At 43.6% G+C, this 17829-nt stretch overlaps 1 protein-coding gene across 1 annotated transcript in view; it reads left to right on the top strand.

Moving 5' to 3' along the window:
• Positions 1 to 585: 585 nt before the first annotated feature.
• Positions 586 to 17829, top strand: part of KL (klotho) — a 52304-nt gene continuing 35060 nt past the window's right edge. Inside the window, exon 1 of the mRNA XM_065678406.1 lies at positions 586 to 1371. Coding sequence (XP_065534478.1) covers positions 586 to 1371 — 786 coding nt within the window. The remainder of the gene's footprint in view (positions 1372 to 17829) is intronic.

Below are 17829 nucleotides of genomic sequence, written 5' to 3'. Positions count from 1 at the left end.
GAAAAAAATTAAAAATTGTATCATTTTAATCAATAAAAATGTTTTTTATTACCGTCCCGTCGCGTCCCATCCCCGCCCCCCCTTTCCTCGGATCGGCCGCTGGGGCCGCTGCCCGCCGGCGCCGGGCCTCCCCGACGGGACGGAAGCAACGCGCAGCTGCTCCGAGGGGATGGCTCCGGCCGTCGGGTCTATCCGTGGGCTCCTCAGAAAAGTCGTTTCTGAAAGGAGCAGGGCAGCGGCGAGGGTCCCGCCTACGAGAGGGCACCGGAGCCGCAGCGAGGTGCGGGCTCCGGCCCTGTCTTCCCGGACGGCGATCTCCACGCTGAAGGGCGTGTGTGCGCGTGTGTGGGTGGGTGACACAGGCGACCCCAAAGAGGAGTCAGGGTCCACCTCTCCCCCGAGGAGCCCCCGCCCCGCTGCCGCCCTCTCCTCGCCGCCCGCCCCGTCTCACCCCCGGATCCCGCCCCCGGAGGTAGCTCTCCCAGAGGAAGCCGGTCGGGAAGGATGCAGACGACAGCTCCGAGGTAATTATTAATGGCCGTGCCCACCGGGGCGGGGGTGGGGGGAGAGGCGAGGGGAGATAAAATGGGACGGCAGGGGGCTGGCAGGAGGGAGCTGCCGTCGCGGAGTCCCGCCGGCAGCATGGTGTGCGCCGCGCCAGTTCTGCTGCTGCCGCCGCTGCTGCTGTTGCTGGGGCGGCCACTGCAAGGGGCGCCGGGGCAGGGCGCGGGCACCTGGTCCCGCTTCGCCCGGCTGCCCTACCCGCAGGACCAGCTCTTCCTCCACGACACCTTCCCCGACGGCTTCCTCTGGGGGGCGGGCAGCGCCGCCTACCAGACAGAGGGCGGCTGGCGCCAGGGCGGCAAAGGCGCTTCGATCTGGGACACCTTCGCCCACCGCCCGTCCACGCCGGCGGGCGGCGACGTGGCCAGCGACAGCTACAACAACCTGTTCCGCGACGCCGAGGGGCTGCGGAGCCTGCGGGTCTCGCACTACCGCTTCTCGCTGTCCTGGGCCCGGCTGCTGCCCAATGGCACAGCGCCTGTCAACCCCGCCGGGCTGGCCCACTACGGCCGGCTGCTGGGCCGCCTGCGGGAGCTGGGCATCGAGCCCGTTGTCACCCTGTACCACTGGGACCTGCCGCAGGGTCTGCAGGACGCCTTTGGCGGCTGGGCCAGCCCTGTCCTGCCCCAGCTGTTCCGTGACTACGCCGAGCTCTGCTTCCGGCACTTCGGCGGGCAGGTGCGCTACTGGCTGACCATGGACAACCCCTACGTGGTGGCCTGGCATGGGTACGGCACTGGGCAGCTGCCGCCCGGTGTGCGGGGAGGCCCGCGCCTCGGCTACCGGGCAGCCCACCACCTGCTACAGGTAAATGGCAGGCAGTGGGAAGGGTCCCTGGCAGCTCCTTAGCCTCTGGGTCATGTCAAGGGGATGGGTATGGAGGCTGCTGGAGAGAAAACCAAAACGGCATGCCCGACAGAGTGCGAGCCCCTGGATTATGGGGTAAAGGATAAAGAGAGGGTAGGCAGGAGCTTTCTATCTGTGGTTATTTTGAGTTAGTGGAAGCATGCTGAGTTAGAGTGCTCTCTGTATTCTGCAGAAGTGTTCATTCCTTGGGAATGCTGTTCTGGGTGGGTGAGTGGATGCATTTGGCAGTGCCAGACAGCACCGCCTTACTAAGGTTACTAAGGTTTAATATGACTGTGAAGAGAACTAATGTATTGATAAAAACTCATTGTGAGTTGATGGGGTTGGTAGAGGCAGCCATGGTGTCATCCTGAGACAGAGTATGGGTTTTTGTTTTGAGTATGACCCCTTCTGGGGTAAAAAGACTGTTCCCGAGCTAGCCAAGCAAGTGGCATAAGTAATTTGCTGTATGTAATTTTTATGCAGTGTGTCTATATGTGGTGTAATTGTAATGTTTGCTGTAAGCAAACATTTTGGATTCTCAGGGAGAATTAAGTAAAAGTATGTACAAATCCTTCCAGTGACAGAAGAAAGGATTCAGCCTAACTGCAATGGTGTAGCCGTTAAGGCATGTTCTGTTGTACCGTAATCCACAGTTAGGAACTCTGCTAATGTCCATCTGCTCAACATACACTTAACCGTCAGGATTTACATCCTAATGAGTATCGTACATTAGATGTGAACACCAGGAAAACATCCAGCACATGCCTTACTCAACTTTTTGCCACTTTCCTGCATCACTTTTGCACTGTTTAGTGCTACAAATAAGAGAAAATATAAGTGGGGAAAATGTGGGTAAAATTTCAGATCAAACTTCTGGTCCTGAAACCTCTAAACTCTTCATTTAGTATGGTGGGGTGTACCTGACTCTGTTCCACTCTTGAGTATATCCCACATGATCACAGTGTCTGCCTAAATCCATCATAATCTCAAGCATCTGCTTGTTCTCATAAAGCCCTATGGAGAAGGAAGGTACAGACTTTGCCTAAACCATGTAAAAAGTATAATTAAAGTCTACCAATACTTGGGTTTAGTGAGAGAACCTCGTGTTTAGTTCTGTCCTAGTGACTGTCAGTCCGGGTTTTCACAATTAGCAGATGTTTCTTTGTACACAAGAGTGTAAGGCAGCAAGGTATCATTTTTTCCACCTTTCATGAATAACTGAAGCACAGATGAAGTTAAGACCCTAAGTGCCCACTGACTATTAGCGCCCTTTTCCTGGCTGTGCTCTTTTTAGAATATTGGTCAGTTTTACTATACTTTCTGCTCTTCTACAGATCAGATCCCAAAATCTCAAATCATCTCCACAGAAAATAAGGGTTGTGCCATTTATGCAGAAGAGCTCCCAGAACAGCTCCTCCAGATAGGAGTCTTCAGTACATGCAGAGAGAGAGCCGAACACTTCAGGACAGAGAAGTGAACAGCTCTAACACTGAAATCCTCCTTTTCTTTCTTACATCTCCATAGCTTATTGATACGGCACCTTTCAACTTGTGCAAGCAACGAAGTAGGATGCTGTGTGTGGCTTCTTTGACTACACAGCCTGATAATCTGTAGAGAAAGTGCATGTAGTTGTGTAATGAAAGATTATTCTGCATTTCCACGTGCAAATTAAATTCTTCTATGTAATCCTTGAGTGATTGACTTTGCAACTTGAATGACGTTCTTTAATATGTGTCTGGATTGCATATAGTTTTGTAGATGAGTTGGGTCAGTTGCTCTCAGGAGCACATTTGATTTGGATTGTACGGCTGTACAACAGTACCACTTTGTCATATAACCTGGCGTATGCGTACAGTGCCAGGCAGTGCTGCTGGGAGATACAGTCCTCACAGCCCTGCCAGAAAAGATGTGGTTGTATTATCCCCACAAAAAACCTCTTTCAGCTGCTTAACCTTTTGCTGCTTATCTCTGACATTACTCAAGAGGTCTGGTCCCAGGTTGCTTCCTAATCCTTTTTCCTTCTCTGTGGCATTCGTTCCTCTCTCATCTGTTCTTTTTTTCCTCAGGGAAATTAATTGAGCTTGCAGAACATGTTTGTTTTTTAAAAGATACAGTGGGTTTTCGTAAATGTTTGGTTCTTAGCAAATGAGCAGACTAACTCCTAATACACATGGTTGCTGACTGTTTTTTCCTTATTTATAATATGCAATTTTAAGCATCTTCTTTCTGCATTTATTCAAATCAAAGACCATCATAAATGTAAAGCTTAATAGCTAGTGAAATCTGATGTCTACTAATTTATTGTACTGGATGTTAATTACATTAAAAAACAAAATAATTTCCTTTAAGTTCTTTAAATTCAACAGATATGAATGTGGATTTTGGGCTCTGTCTTTCTGAGCAAGGCATTTATTATCTGGATAAATAACCAAATAAGGGTTTAATTCAATTCAGGTTGTTCAACTCAGGGCTGGTGGAAACAGGGCAATGAAGTTTGATCCGAATAATGATATTTAAATTGAGCTTGAATGGATTTCATACTATTGTGCTGAATTTTTTAATTGCCTTTCATTTTACTGAACTTCCACAAGTGAGTCCTAACAGATGCTAAATGGGCAGAGTAGGAGACACTTCTTACAAAACAGAGCAAAAATAGCATACAAAACCCTTGTAAGAAGAAACGTGTTATTATGGATGCATCCTTGGTTTGTTATTGAGGGATGTTGATCAGTATTCAGTGAAAACTTTACCCTTTTATAGTATTTCCACTGACACTTGTCACTTTTGATATGTCTAAGTCCTTCAAGCATGGGAAGAAATGGAAGAAGCTGTATGTGTTTATTCACAAAATAAATTGAATGGCTCAAGTATAGTTCATAAAAGTTGGCATTCTCTCGGGTCAACAGGCAGAAAATGTAGTGCCAGCAATATATCATGTATATGATGCATCTCTTTCTCTAGATAAGAGTTGAAAGGTCATTTTATTGTGTTCTAGTTTTTGCAAATGCATTTTTTCATTACTGGCTCTTGGTATGCTCTCTGAGTTGAACGTACTTGGATTTACTCAATATAAACAGCATTTGCAGAAACAGAAGAACACAGTTTCCCTGAAGAAGTGAGTGGAATTGCTGCTTGGAAACCAGTCACGTAGCAACAGACTGATTTCTATTCCAAAACTCTTTCCAAAACAAAAGGTAAGTACTCTTTTCTTGACCTTCAGTGCTAAACCTAATAAAGTATCAGTAATTGCAGCATAGGAGAATGTTTTTTTCTTGGTGTGAATTGTTTCTTTCAAAATTCAGACAGCCTTCAAGCTTTCACTCAGTGCAAATGAGTGACTTGGATTTTCCTGAAGGTAACACAGCTCATCCTAGTTGTGAAGAGATGCACAATTTTTAGAAAAAAGAAGGAATAATAATAAATAGTACTTGGGATTTTTTCCTATTCTTGCTTTCTTAAGACTTCATTCAAAGATGAACAATGAAGAAATTCATTCTGTTTCTGGATTTGAGTATCAGTTGGGTAGTATATATTTGCAAACAATTTATTGCAGTAGTGATTATTCTAATCAGTAATCATTTGAATCAGGTATCTTTCAAATGCCAGAGATGACAAAGTGGAGTCAAACCATAGAGCAAATTCAGATCTGATGCTTCAGCTTTCTGTGCCAGTAGCTATGAATGGTTATACAATGTTTAGAAATTAAAAGCGGTAGCGTACCTTTCTCAAGCTTTAATTATCAAAAGAAAAAAAAAGAGTTTCATTTAAAAATGGGGTAAACAGAGGAGTTTGGGTTTCAAGGACGCTTATTTAAAGATAGAATGTGTAGTCTTCCCCTTGCCATTTCTACCTGATTGCGCACACATTTGCAAAAGGAATGTTCTCAAATATTCTGTGGTAACAAAAAGGCTGTTTTGATCTTTACAGACTACTTTGATCTTTAATTATTGGAAGATTTTGACTACGTGGAGAATAAGATATTGTCATGGAAAAGTAAGAGTGGACCTCCTTCATCTCAGAAAGTCTAGCTGGGTACATGAGTGTAAAGCTTGATACTCTTGATACTCTTCCAGTTTGCATTAGTAAAACCTCATAAAGTATGAGAAATTCTTGGTTCTCCCCTTAAACCTCTTCCCTCAAGCAGAAAAGATCCAGTATTTGTTGCAGTTTTGGGGGATCTGAAGTGTGTGGAAGGACTCAAGTTGCCGTGCATTCTTTCATATGACAAACTTTTCCAGTTTCTGCTTCATCTTGTTTCTGTGGGAGGTTTCCAGTACTTAAAGTAGTTGATAGGCATAATTCCTACCTGTACTTAAGGATATTGTTTGGACCAGGAAAACGAAGCCTAACATCAATTTTTTTTCAGAGTAAAATTTATATTTTGGTTTAAGATAGTTCACCAGTTTTTGACTGAAAGCAAGGAGCTCTTAGAGCTTTTCGCATGATAGGTCAAGTCGAAACCTCTATTGCACAACTGTCAGCAGGTTGAGAGTGCAGAGACAGTTCTTTCTGTTGAGAGTGTTGTCTTATGTGAGCAAGAAATACTTTTGTGATGTAAGAGGAAGTTGCTTCACTCATTACATGCCCACCTTCTAGAAGGTCAAATTCTGATCTCTCTTGCTTTGGTAGAAATTAAATCAGAATAAGACTCTGGCAGTATCTTGGGCAGTTACGTTGTGGTTTAACCCCAGGCAGCAGCTAAGCCCCACACAGCCTCTTGTGGAACGGGGGAGAGAATTGGAAAAGTGAAATGAGAAAACTTGTGGGTTGGGATGAAGACAGTTTAATAGGTAAAGCAAAAGCCACACACAAGCAAAGTGAAACTAGGTATGCATTCACCACTTCCCATCGGTGGCAGGTGTTCAGCCATCTCCAGGACATCAGGGCTCCATCATATGTAATGGTTACTTGGGAAGACAAACGCCAACTCTCCAAATATCCCCTGCTTCCTTCTTCTTCCCTCTGCTTTATATTATGAGCATGATGCCATACGGTCTGGGATATCCCTTTGGTCAGTTGGTGTCAGCTGTCCTGGCTCCTAACTTCTCATGCACCTCCAAGCTGCTCCCTGGTGGGGTGGTGTGAGGAGCAGAAAAGACCTTGGCTCTGTGTAAGCATTGCTCAGCAATAATGAAAACAGCCCTGTGTTAGGAACACTGTTTCCAGCACAAATCCGAAACACAGCCCTATACCAGCTCCTATGACAAAGTTAACTCTATCCCAGCCAAAACCAGCATACCTTAGCTTTCTGCCTCACACTTACTAACTCTTTCTTTGAGTAACATTATCTCCTGCCCAGTCTACTCTGGGGAGCAAAACATGTTTTATCTTTCAGACTTTCTTCAACTAGACAGAAGCTGTCTGTACAGCTGGTATTATCGTTGGCAAACCATGACCTTTACGACAGTGAACAAAGAGTAGTGCAGGCTGTGGGCATTTGGAGATGTTTCATTTTAATTCTTTCTATGGTGACTATGATGTGTATCCTTCTTACAGGGGGAGAAAAGGAAGGAACAGAGACGTGCATGTGGATGCTATGTAGTTTGCTCAGCTCCTGTTTGCAGAATCTTGTGGGTTTCTGTTAGCAGCCGGCAGAGTTTGAGGGCTGTTTGGTTATCCTTGCAGCTGAGTGTGTGATTGTGTGCTTGGTTGTTGCCGACGAACAGTTAAACTGCTGAACCTGATCAAACGTTTCGGCCTGATGGTGACAAAGTTTTTAAAAAGCCAAGAAGCCACTGACCAGAGGAGCCTGCTTGTGCAGCCCTGAAGGTGCCAGAAACGTACACGAGGACATTTTCTTCTTCCTCTCTGTGATGGTAAAAATGAAGGAGAGGAAATGACGAAGAAGTGCTTCTGAGGAAGCAGGGGAGGTGACCTCCATATACCGTGATGACAGGTTGTAGAAATTATAGGATGTGTGTTACGCATTTTAGGTACTAAATAAAAGCTGCTTATGCTTGAATACTTGCCTGTCAAAGCATGCAGAAGAGTGTCAGAGGTAAAACTGTGAATGCTGATTTTAGATTAAATCAGAAGAACGGAACAGAAAATCAGGCTGGGGACAACATCTCAGGTTGTTCAGGGAATTACTGGAATGAAGACTGAACAGATCTCTGAGGGAGAAGGTGATCCATGGAATATGAGTATGAATAAAGCATGAAAGAAGAGACTGGCTTCTGAATTACTTAACCTGAGAGAAAATATGCCATTAGAAAGAGAAGGTGAGTTTTCAGGAAGGAAAAGTAATTAACTAAGCACAAGAGGAGAAAGAGGTACTGGCCACAGCAAGGGACTGGAGCCTTTGGTAAAATGGGGTGAGTAGGAGACAAGTGATACCAAGGAAGGGAGGGAGTTAGATTCACAATGATGCTCTCTACATACTGGATATAAATATCAGTGACAGGAAGAAGGTTTACAGAACATATGCACACACATACAAAAGGATAAAAGGTCAATATCAGTACAATTGGATGGACTCTTAGAAGTCATGGATAGTCCTTGGAGGAAAGAGCTTCTGGAATGGGTTTTCAGTGTTAATGGTAGGAACAAAAATCTTTTAAGACAGCTGGAGCAGCTTGAGAAAAGACTCTTGATGCATTTGGTGGCAGTACTTGTAAATGTGTTTTCTTCCTCTGAAAATTCATAACAGAATGATATATGGCAGGATTTAAACTCTGAGAATGATGTTCAGTGGAAAAAATTCAATACAATCTGTGTTAACAGTAAACAGCTTGTTTAGGGTATCAGTGATAGCAACTTCTAGCTTTCTGTGGCAGCTCCAACTCTATTCTGGGTGCACAAAACACGCATAAGAAGCCTGGCCTGTTAAGCTTGTGGTATGCCTCCCTGGAGATTTGTCAGGGAGGGTCTTTCTAGATGTGCACTGGAATAAGACAAAGCAATTTAAGAATCTCTGGATTTGGCCACACAGAAGCACATTTGTGTTGCTTCTTTTTTATGTATGTTTAGGCCAAGAGGAGATAGCGTTCTGTGATATGGAGAACTGCAGAAGTTTTATGTTTAGCTTTGTTTTGATTCTGGGGAAAAATAATATTATACTCTATCTATATGCTAAATTTTTCCAGATATGGAAATCTTTACAGATGCAGTTTACAACAGCTGGTGTAGGAACCAAGGGACTGGGACCATGGGTAGTTCCAGTCCCATGGGGCAGCAGGGCTCTGTGGCTTATGTGTGATAGGAAGCCCAGGGGTTTTTGAATGTCTCAGGATCTGGCCAGCCTGGCAGCCTGGAAGTGCTGTGAGACACCCTGCGATGGGGTTGAGCTGATGGGGAGCCACACACATTTCCAGTGCGCTGGCACTTTGGTCTGCACATGATCATTTTGTTACTTGCACTTTAGGTCTCGTGTTAACAGCTGAGCTTTGACTTCTGGTTCAGTCAGGCTAAGACACCTCTGAAGGCAGCTGAATGGTTTGAAATTTACCAGGAGACTATGGAAATGCCTTTTTTTGTGAGTCCGAAAGTCAACCCAGGAATCCTTTTACCAGTTAATAAGGCTAGAAAATGTTGGAACCACTGGGATTATATTTTACAAGCTGTTTGCTTTACAGTTGGGAAGATAGCAGCTGCTGTTTGTTTTGATCCTGCTTCTAGAAAAGACATCAAATGGCCAGGCATGGAGGGGGACAGACTTGTAGCTGTTCACACACGTTCTGGAAAGAGTTCACTGTGATTTTCCAATGCCTTTCCTCCGTCAGCTTTTTGCATGTTCTTTCGAGTACGTAGTAGCTCCTCTGGAACAGTTGCTTTTCTGAGCTGAGGGCAGAGTTTACTCAATTTGTTTATTTAACTTTCAGCATTTTAAAAAATAATCTCATTTCTGCTGCAGGCATGGAACTGTTGAACGTAGTTGTTGATTAATTATTCTATTGATGGGTCCTTAGCTCAGATATATATGGAAATGATAGAATTATCCTGCACTTCTTTTCTTTTGGGGAAAGTAGTTTGGGAATATATTACACTGTCAGGCTGACTGAGTATTTTTTGGTTTGTATTTTGTAAGTAATAACGTTTTGCTTTAAAATCAATTCAATAATTCTGACCTCAAGTTTGAAATGAAAGTTCAGCTGGCTCCTGACTGTACAGTGGTGACATGCCTTTTGTAATATGCTTATTTCGTTCTTCGTTTATTTTCTTGTCATTGTGCAGTGTTAACTTGGGTACAAGTAGTGTTTGCAGAGAGAATGCAACAGAATGGTCAGTTACATATGCCATCAGGAGGCAAAATCCGGGCCAGAAAGGGTCGTTATAAACCATGGGGTAATAGGAAAGAGGAGTATTAGGAAAACGGACAATGCATGAGGAAATGGTGAGATATGGGGGTGACTGACAGTGAGTGGGAATGCAGGAGCTGGGTTTATGAGGCAATACTGCAGTTTTGTGTGCGTATATATAGCACTGAAAATTAAACATGATGTGTGTAGTGGTTTAATCCCAGCCAGCAACTAAGTGCCATGCAGCTGCTCGTTCATGCCCTTCCTGCCCCTCTGGTTGGATGGGGAAGAGAATAACAAGCAGGTAAAACCCAAAGGCTGATATATGAACATTTTAATTATTGAAATATAATAATATAAACGTTAACAACAACCACCACCCACTGACTAATGCCCAGCCCTGAGCAGTGATTGGCTTCTCCTGGCCAACTCCCCCCAGTTTCTATGCCATGTGCTGTGGTATGGAATACCCCTTTGGTTAGGTTGAGCCAGGTGTCCTGTCTCTGCTCCCTCCTGGCTTCTTGTGCCCCTAGTCACTGGCAGAACATAAAAGACTGAAAAGTCCTTGATCAGGACAAGACTAAAGCCATAACACAGCACTGTACCAGCTAGTAGGAAGAAAATTAACTCTATCCCAGCTGAAACCAGAAAGATGTGAAACAAGACGGTTTGGAGTCCCCCAAAGTTGACATGAGTTGTCCTCTGGTTCATTTTTATTTATAAATGTTTATTTATTTATTAAGGAAGCTGACTGGTGATTCAATCAAATCACAAACCATGCTTCACAGTGACGGAGCCCAATTCAAAGAGTCTGTCTTGTCTTATGGTGTCCAGTTGCTGTCCCCACATTGCCACCAGCACTGGGAGTAGGGGACACAGCAACCTGCAAAAGAAAGGAGGGATGCTACATTAAATTTGGGTTTCTCAAAGGAGCTTAAGGAAAATAAGTGAAGACTGATTTTTCCTTAAGCTTTTTTGAGAATCCTGCCACTTTCAAGCAGTTAAGTAAATTAGCAAGTTGAACAGATGTATACCTCTTAACTTGAAGAAAATGTGCATTCCCATATTCAAGTAGCACCTCTTTGGTGTGAAGTGTAAGGCCTTGGAAATGCATGAAGGAGCTCTTGAATTCTGTTTATCATCCTGTTTCCCTTCCCAGCCATGAGCATGCCTCTTGTTTTGAATGAGAAGAGAATATTGGGGTATATCACACAGGGCAAGAAAATAAGCTGCGAGACTACAATTCAGCTGCAGTTTTGCATCTTAATAGTATGCTTGGTAGTATTAAAAAATACCTCTTTTTCTTCTTCATAGTTAGCTGTGATTACTACCCTCCTGTCATATGAGCTAGCTTTTTTTCATATTCCAAATACCTCCTGTTTTCACAAAATAATGTCATGTAATTAGAGCAAGTCATCAAGATCTAAAACCTGTGAAGCTGGAATTTGCTGCTTCATTGAAATTAAAATATTTGAAAGACTTCAGTTTTCCCCTGAAAAACCTGAGAACTAAGGAAAATAACAAATCTGTCATTTTATTTTTACTTTGCCGTGGAAATTCTTCATTTTTATATGGTATCGAAAAATTTCATTTTGATACAGTGAGTCAGTCATTTCACACACGGACTTCTGTATTCTTTCACTGGATGAGTGCCCACTGCTTCAAATTGGGTCAGTTTACCCTTGTGAAGTTGCCGTATATCCCGCTGCAATATGACTTGACTTCTTGAAGCTGCGGATTGATGCCTTTTATTCTTTGATGAAAGAAAGAAAACAGTCTTAGAGCTGTAAGGACAGAATTACTGCACCATAGCGGTTACTCTGTGTCTCGCATTTGTAGCTCGGCGGCCTGTTCCACTTCTGTGTGAAAGTGTAGTTATTCAGTCATTTACACGCTTCTCCTTCCTGTTTCTGGTAAAAAGTGGTACTTGAAGGAGGCAGATGCTTAAAAGGGAGGGAATTCTAATAAAAGCAGCATCAAATTGTCACAGCCATTCTGAGTCTGGATGTTAGAACCAACAAACTGTAGCACAGGGCAGCTCAGAAACAGCCTTTTCCCGTAGCTCAGCGTAGGTTAATGAAGTAGAGAACACTTCAAAATTGGTTGGTGTTGAAATGGTTATAGAAATGGCATTGAAGCGCTAAGCCATGAAAGGTGAGAACCTTCAGCTACACAGTCAGATCCCACTTCACGGAAGCTGAACTCTTCTGGAGAGGAATGTTTTCTTTGTAAGTGGTAATTTGGAATAGGTTTGTAGGAACCACGGGGAGGAGAGTAGGTATGAATGAGATATTGATGCTGGCCTGTGGGATCTGATTTTGGGGGCTCTGCTGTCATGGTCAGAAAGGAGTTTATATTGCCAAGGAACACTGATGTTTCTTCTTGGGCCTCTTTTTCCCCTCTCTTGGTGCCATGGAAGGTGGCCAGGTTCCCAGGATCATTAGGGAATTTTGCCTAAATAATTTGTCTTCTATTGCAAGGGTTTAGAACAGTGATGCATCTTTGCTCTTTCCTGTTTCATTCCTGTGTTTTACTGTGCTGTTGGAGGATTTGGTGTTTTTTCTTGTGTTCAAGGTCTTGAGATGTGTTTGGCTCATAATGCCACAAACATGGAAATGAGGGGGCATATAGTAGATATTATTGTGTAGTGTTTGTGGCTAAAAGCTTGATATACTATTGCAGACAACTAGAATTGGTGATTAACATATATCCTTTCTGGTTTTTCTGAGGGACTGTTCATTTTGTGGGAGTGCTTCTGGGGAATAATCTTTAGGAACGAAGTGAGCATGGAAGAGTGAACTACTGAGAGAGGAATTGGAAAGGGTCAAACATACATTAGAGCAGCATGTTTCCAATGTGGGAAAGGGCCTGGAGGGACTGGAAACAGACTTGGGGGGCACTAGCATTTTGTACACCCAAGACCACATAGGCATGCCTGACTGGGCTATTTAAGCATCCAGAGGAAAGAGTAATAGTGGGAGGTATACAGAGAGAAGGGAGTTAGTTGGCATGTGAAATCCATAGGTAATTTACCAATATAAACAGTTAACTGTAGGAGGCCTTCTGTGCCACAAACACTGACATTGGACATAAGATTGAAACAGTAGCAATGACAGCTGCCAAAAAGCTTCCAGACAGACTCTGCTCTTTTGTTACACCACTGGCTGTGTCATAAAGCAATTACAGATTTGCTAGCGGTTGGTGTAAGCAGCTGAAAATTCTTCTCTGAAGCACCTTATTCTGGAACTGCTCCAGTGATAATGAGATGGGTTGGACAACCTGACCCATTGCAGGGATTATTATAGTCTACTATTATTCTTCTACAAGGGTAAGGAAATAGTATTTTCTCATCCCCCTACATTAGTTATTGACCCCACCACTGAATAATTCACTGTTGTTTTGTTCAGTAACTATGCATAGGTTTGGGAAGCACCATCTCAGAGCCTCAGTTTTGTGTCTCAAAGGCTTTAAAGGCTAGAGTACTTTCAGAAGACAGATAGGCATGTAGATTATTGGAACTGTAGCATATTGTGGTAGTTTGGATACAGGTAAATACCTTTTCTAGCTGAAAAAGTTGTCTTAATTATTTTTTTGTTAACTGTGAAATGGATGGATTAACTGAAGAGTAGCCTCTGAGATATGCAAGTAATTTTATTTACTAGCTTGTGTCCTCAAGGATGTCATGGAAGGAAAACCTGTACCCCTAATCAAGGGTGGATACAGCCAATACAGAAATGGTCTGTTCCGGTGTCAGTTGGCCACCAGTTCTTGAGCTCCATGATGCTAATAGGAGAGCTGGATGGGGATTAGAGCCTGGAGAGTCCCCACATTTACTTTTGTGTATAGCATGAGAATAATTTGTTTGTATTGGAACTGGGTACAACTGGGACAGTCCTCAACCTGCAGGTTCTATCAAGAGAAAATTATATTTATCCAACAGCTGAAAAGATAATGTTAAACCACCCAGGGTTCATGTCCACCCTGAGTTACGGCTGTTAGTAGCAGGGCATTTTGCTAGTTTAAGTGAGGCTGTAGTATGGAAAATTGCTCCTGCTCCACAGTTTAGCAGCATCATTGTACTGTCTTCCAGGCAGTTTCTGCATCAACTCTTGAGACACAGTTTAGCATCTGTTTGGCCTCTCAATAGTTTGCTTTTCAATAACCATTATGAAATGTGGTTTAGTGTAAAGCTATTTCTCTTCAAGTGGTTTGGCGGCTTTCCCAGTGATCCCAGAGGGATGACCAGCTAGGACTTGCTCCCCAGCTCTGAGCCAGCTGTCCCCTGGGCTGACCAGGGTGTAGCTGTGTGTACTTTGGCTCTGCACAACAACTAGCGAGTGAAGACATGGACTGTCCTTGGCTGCCTGCAGGCCTTCGGTGTAGGGCCACATAATTTGAAGTGAGGGGCCAAGAGCTCAAGTGTCATACAACAATGCTGTATCAGGGCTGATGAGGGCAATCACGCCTGAGCTCATTTTAAACATGTTCAACAGAGACATCTGCCTTTGAGCTCGCCATCCTATGGTCCTTTTGCAGGTAATGGAGAGAAGTGAGTATAGCGTTTCTCATCCTGTGACAAAAAATGACAAGAACCAAACCGAACTGAACCAAACCGAACCAGTTTTGTCCCATTGTCTGTTTTGTCCAGAGACAAAACCTATGGTAAGAAACTCAAACACACTCAGACTTTTTGTAAACAGACTATGAGGGTAGGGAGAGGTGGGGTAGATATCAGAGGAGGGGGTACTGAAGGGCTAGTTCAAATACTGCATTGAGGTACTTTGTGTTCCTGTGACTTCTCAGATGGTGGGCATACGGTCTGGTTCACATGCAACTTTTGTCCGAGTCTCACCTATTTCAGGCATGTGATATCTTCTGCATATCGGTGGGGAGGGGAAATCCTGCACATCCTGCTCTCCTCTGGTTTTCCTGAGCCCTGAGCTGTGTCTCCTGACGCAGGGAAGCAGTTCGCCCTGCAAGGGGGGTCAGCAGCACCTGCTTGGTCCTGTAAAGCTGGAGCAAGCAAATAGCCACGGTGGCCATGTAAGATTTCATGGGCATTGAGTAGCCACATCCTGTGGCTCTTTTGCCCTCCCTTTTGCCCGGTCAGCCACCTCTGACCCACCATGACTGTTGATTGCTTAAAGCATTTCATGCCTTTTCCAAAAATGTAAAGAGAGCAGTCTTTGGAAAATGTAATTTAAAACATCAAAAGGGTTAAAAACTTTAAAATTAACACATTCTTTGCCCCCCTACTTGGAAGCGGTATGTAAATGCAAGCCATATGCTAGTTGCCACAGTCTACTTCTGTCTGGAAACAAAAGATGTCTCTTTCCTATAGGCCTCACTGTTTTCTCCGAGGAATTTATCAACCCTCATTTCAATTTAAGTAATACAATAGGTGCTTACTGACTACAGTGAGCAGAAAATTCAAAATGTGCATTGTCTTAAAAATAAAACCCCTCATTATTTTAAAACAAATCACAAGATACCATTCAATCACCTGAGGGAGAGTAGCTGAAGGAAAGACATACTGCCCTCAGGTTGTGGGGAAGAAGATAGGATTAAAATGGACATACTTGCAAACCCAGTTAATGCTTTTTATCTGATCTATCAAGAAAAGCGATCGTGTTGAGCACTGGGATTCATTGAGCACTGAGACAGGAAAGGTTAATGAGGCTGAGGGTTAGTGCAATGGATACAAAACACTAAGAATTTACGGTATCAAAGTCAAGCCAGACGCATCTGATAGCTTTCTGTGGTAACTGATTATCTAGAAAAAGAAAACATAATTAATCTGTATTTTCAGTAGGACACTTGAAATGGTGGCACATGGAGAATGACCCTTTCAGTACAGGAGGAAGGGCATTTTCAGCAGAAGATAGGAAATTGCTAAAGCAAATACCACAAAAAGTTGCGCTGAAAGTAGAAGCATCAGGCTCAAGGGCAGTTCCTAGCTGAATTTTTTAATGTATTTCAGCTCCCATGCTTTGGCACAGACTAGGACTGCAATAATTAGAGCATGAGCTAAACTCGGGGAAAGAGTGCCAGTGCAAAGGATAATCAGGATAATAAACAGATGAATAGAAAGACTCAAAAATTTTTTCCATAAAACGAGAACTTGCTGATCACAGCATGACCGTCAGATGCCAATATAATCCAGCTGTGACAAAGACACATTTGTTTCGAGTCTGTATCAGGTGATGTTTCCAGCAGAGATGAGGAATTACCTTACTAGAACATGGCTTATTTACCTCAGCAAGAACACTGTGAGAGGATATACTTTCTGTCTATAAATAGATCAATGGTAGAAGCAGGTGGGGAAAAGAATTAAGTCCAGAGAAAGTTTTGATACAAGAACTTCAGACTGAACACAAATAAATTTAACCTGACAATCAGAGAAAAATGGAAACCATTTGCAAAGTGTGGTTCTGTACTAGTTTTGCGAAGAGAATAGTATGAACAAAATACCTAGCCAATATTAAAGTGAATCTGGATCAGGTTATAGATAGGATTGTGTCATATATATGCCCATATCAGCAGAGGGTTGAACCTGATACCCTTGAGGCTCTTCTTAATTTTTCAATCCAGTTTTCCTAATCCCTGGCACAGAGTAGACACAAGATCATAAAGATGGTAATGACTTTTTTTCAGTAAGGTATTGTTTGTATTTCTGTGGAAATTCTCTGAAGTCAGAGTTCTTCTTGTGCAGTAATACGACTCATCACCACCTTCTGGAATGTTTTATCATTTAACATTTCCAGTGTCTTTCTCAGAATGTTTCATACTTTAATGTGAAATCATTTGTAGGGTCCACAATGAAAGTGCAAGGTCCTACACCTGGGTCGGAGCAATCCCAGGCACAGCTACAGACTGGGCAAAGAAGAGATTCAGAGCAGACCTGCAGAGAAGGACATGGGGCTGTTGGTTGATGAGAAAAGGAACATGAGCCGGCTTCAGTGTGTGCTCGCAGCTCAGAAAGCCAACCGTATCCTGGGCTGCATCAAAAGGAGCGTGACCAGCAGGTCGAAGGAGGTGATCCTGCCCCTCTACTCTGCTCTTGTGAGACCTCACCTGGAGTATTGTGTGCAGTTCTGGTGTCCTCAACATAAAAAGGACATGGAACTGCTGGAACAAGTCCAGAGGAGGGCCACGAGGATGATCAGGGGACTGGAGCACCTCCCGTATGAAGACAGGCTGAGGAAGTTGGGGCTGTTCAGCCTGGAGAAGAGAAGGCTGCGTGGAGACCTCATAGCAGCCTTCAGTATCGGAAGGGAGCTTATAAGGATGCTGTGGAGGGACTCTTTGTCAGGGACTGTAGTGACAGGACAAGGGGTAATGGGTTAAAACTTAAACAGGGGAAGTTTAGATTGGATATAAGGAGGAAGTTCTTTCTTGTTAGGGTGGTGAGGCACTGGAATGGGTTGCCCAGGGAGGTTGTGAGTGCTCCATCCCTGGCAGTGTTCAAGGCCAGGTTGGATGAAGCCTTGGGTGACATGGTTTAGTGTGAGATGTCCCCGTCTATGGCAGGGGGGTTGGAACTAGATGATCTTGAGGTCCTTTCCGACCCTAACTGTTCTATGATTATTATCATTATGCAGGAACTTAGGAAGATGTACAATTAGCAGGGCTAACTCCTGGTCTATGATAGATCAGGCTTGTGGAGCACCTCTACTTTCAATGCCATCTTTCTCCCGCAAAACAGAGTAATCCCCAAAAGGGCAGATTATGGAGGCAGCACTCTGACGGTAGCACTAAGCTTCTCTTGCTTTATCTGTTAAGTAGATTTAATCAAACTGTGCGATATCCTTTAAATTGGAAACTTAAAGGGTGTGGTTCATCTCAGTTTACTTCAGGTATTTGCATTGTACATGCTTACATCTGAACTAATTAGATTACACTCCCCATGTGCTCAGTGAAGAGACTTTTAAGGCGCCATTAATTCTGACCAATTTTGCCCATCTACTTTAGGCTAAGACAAATTACAGTCTAGAATTTCCCATTTCTTTCCATGAAGAATAGGAGAATCCTGGAGCAAACGGTTCAGTCCTTTTTACACAGCAGTTCATTAACTTTGCCATACAAGGTTCTAGAAGTAGAACGTACCAGCAGACTCAAAAAGGGAGTAGGCAAACACATGAACAGTGGGTCCATAAGCAGATGCTAAACAAAATAGGGA

Source organism: Lathamus discolor, chromosome 4 (genome assembly GCF_037157495.1).
Source record: "Lathamus discolor isolate bLatDis1 chromosome 4, bLatDis1.hap1, whole genome shotgun sequence".
In the NCBI taxonomy this organism is placed as follows: Eukaryota; Metazoa; Chordata; class Aves; order Psittaciformes; family Psittacidae; genus Lathamus; species Lathamus discolor.
This window is presented reverse-complemented; position numbering and strand designations above follow the sequence as displayed.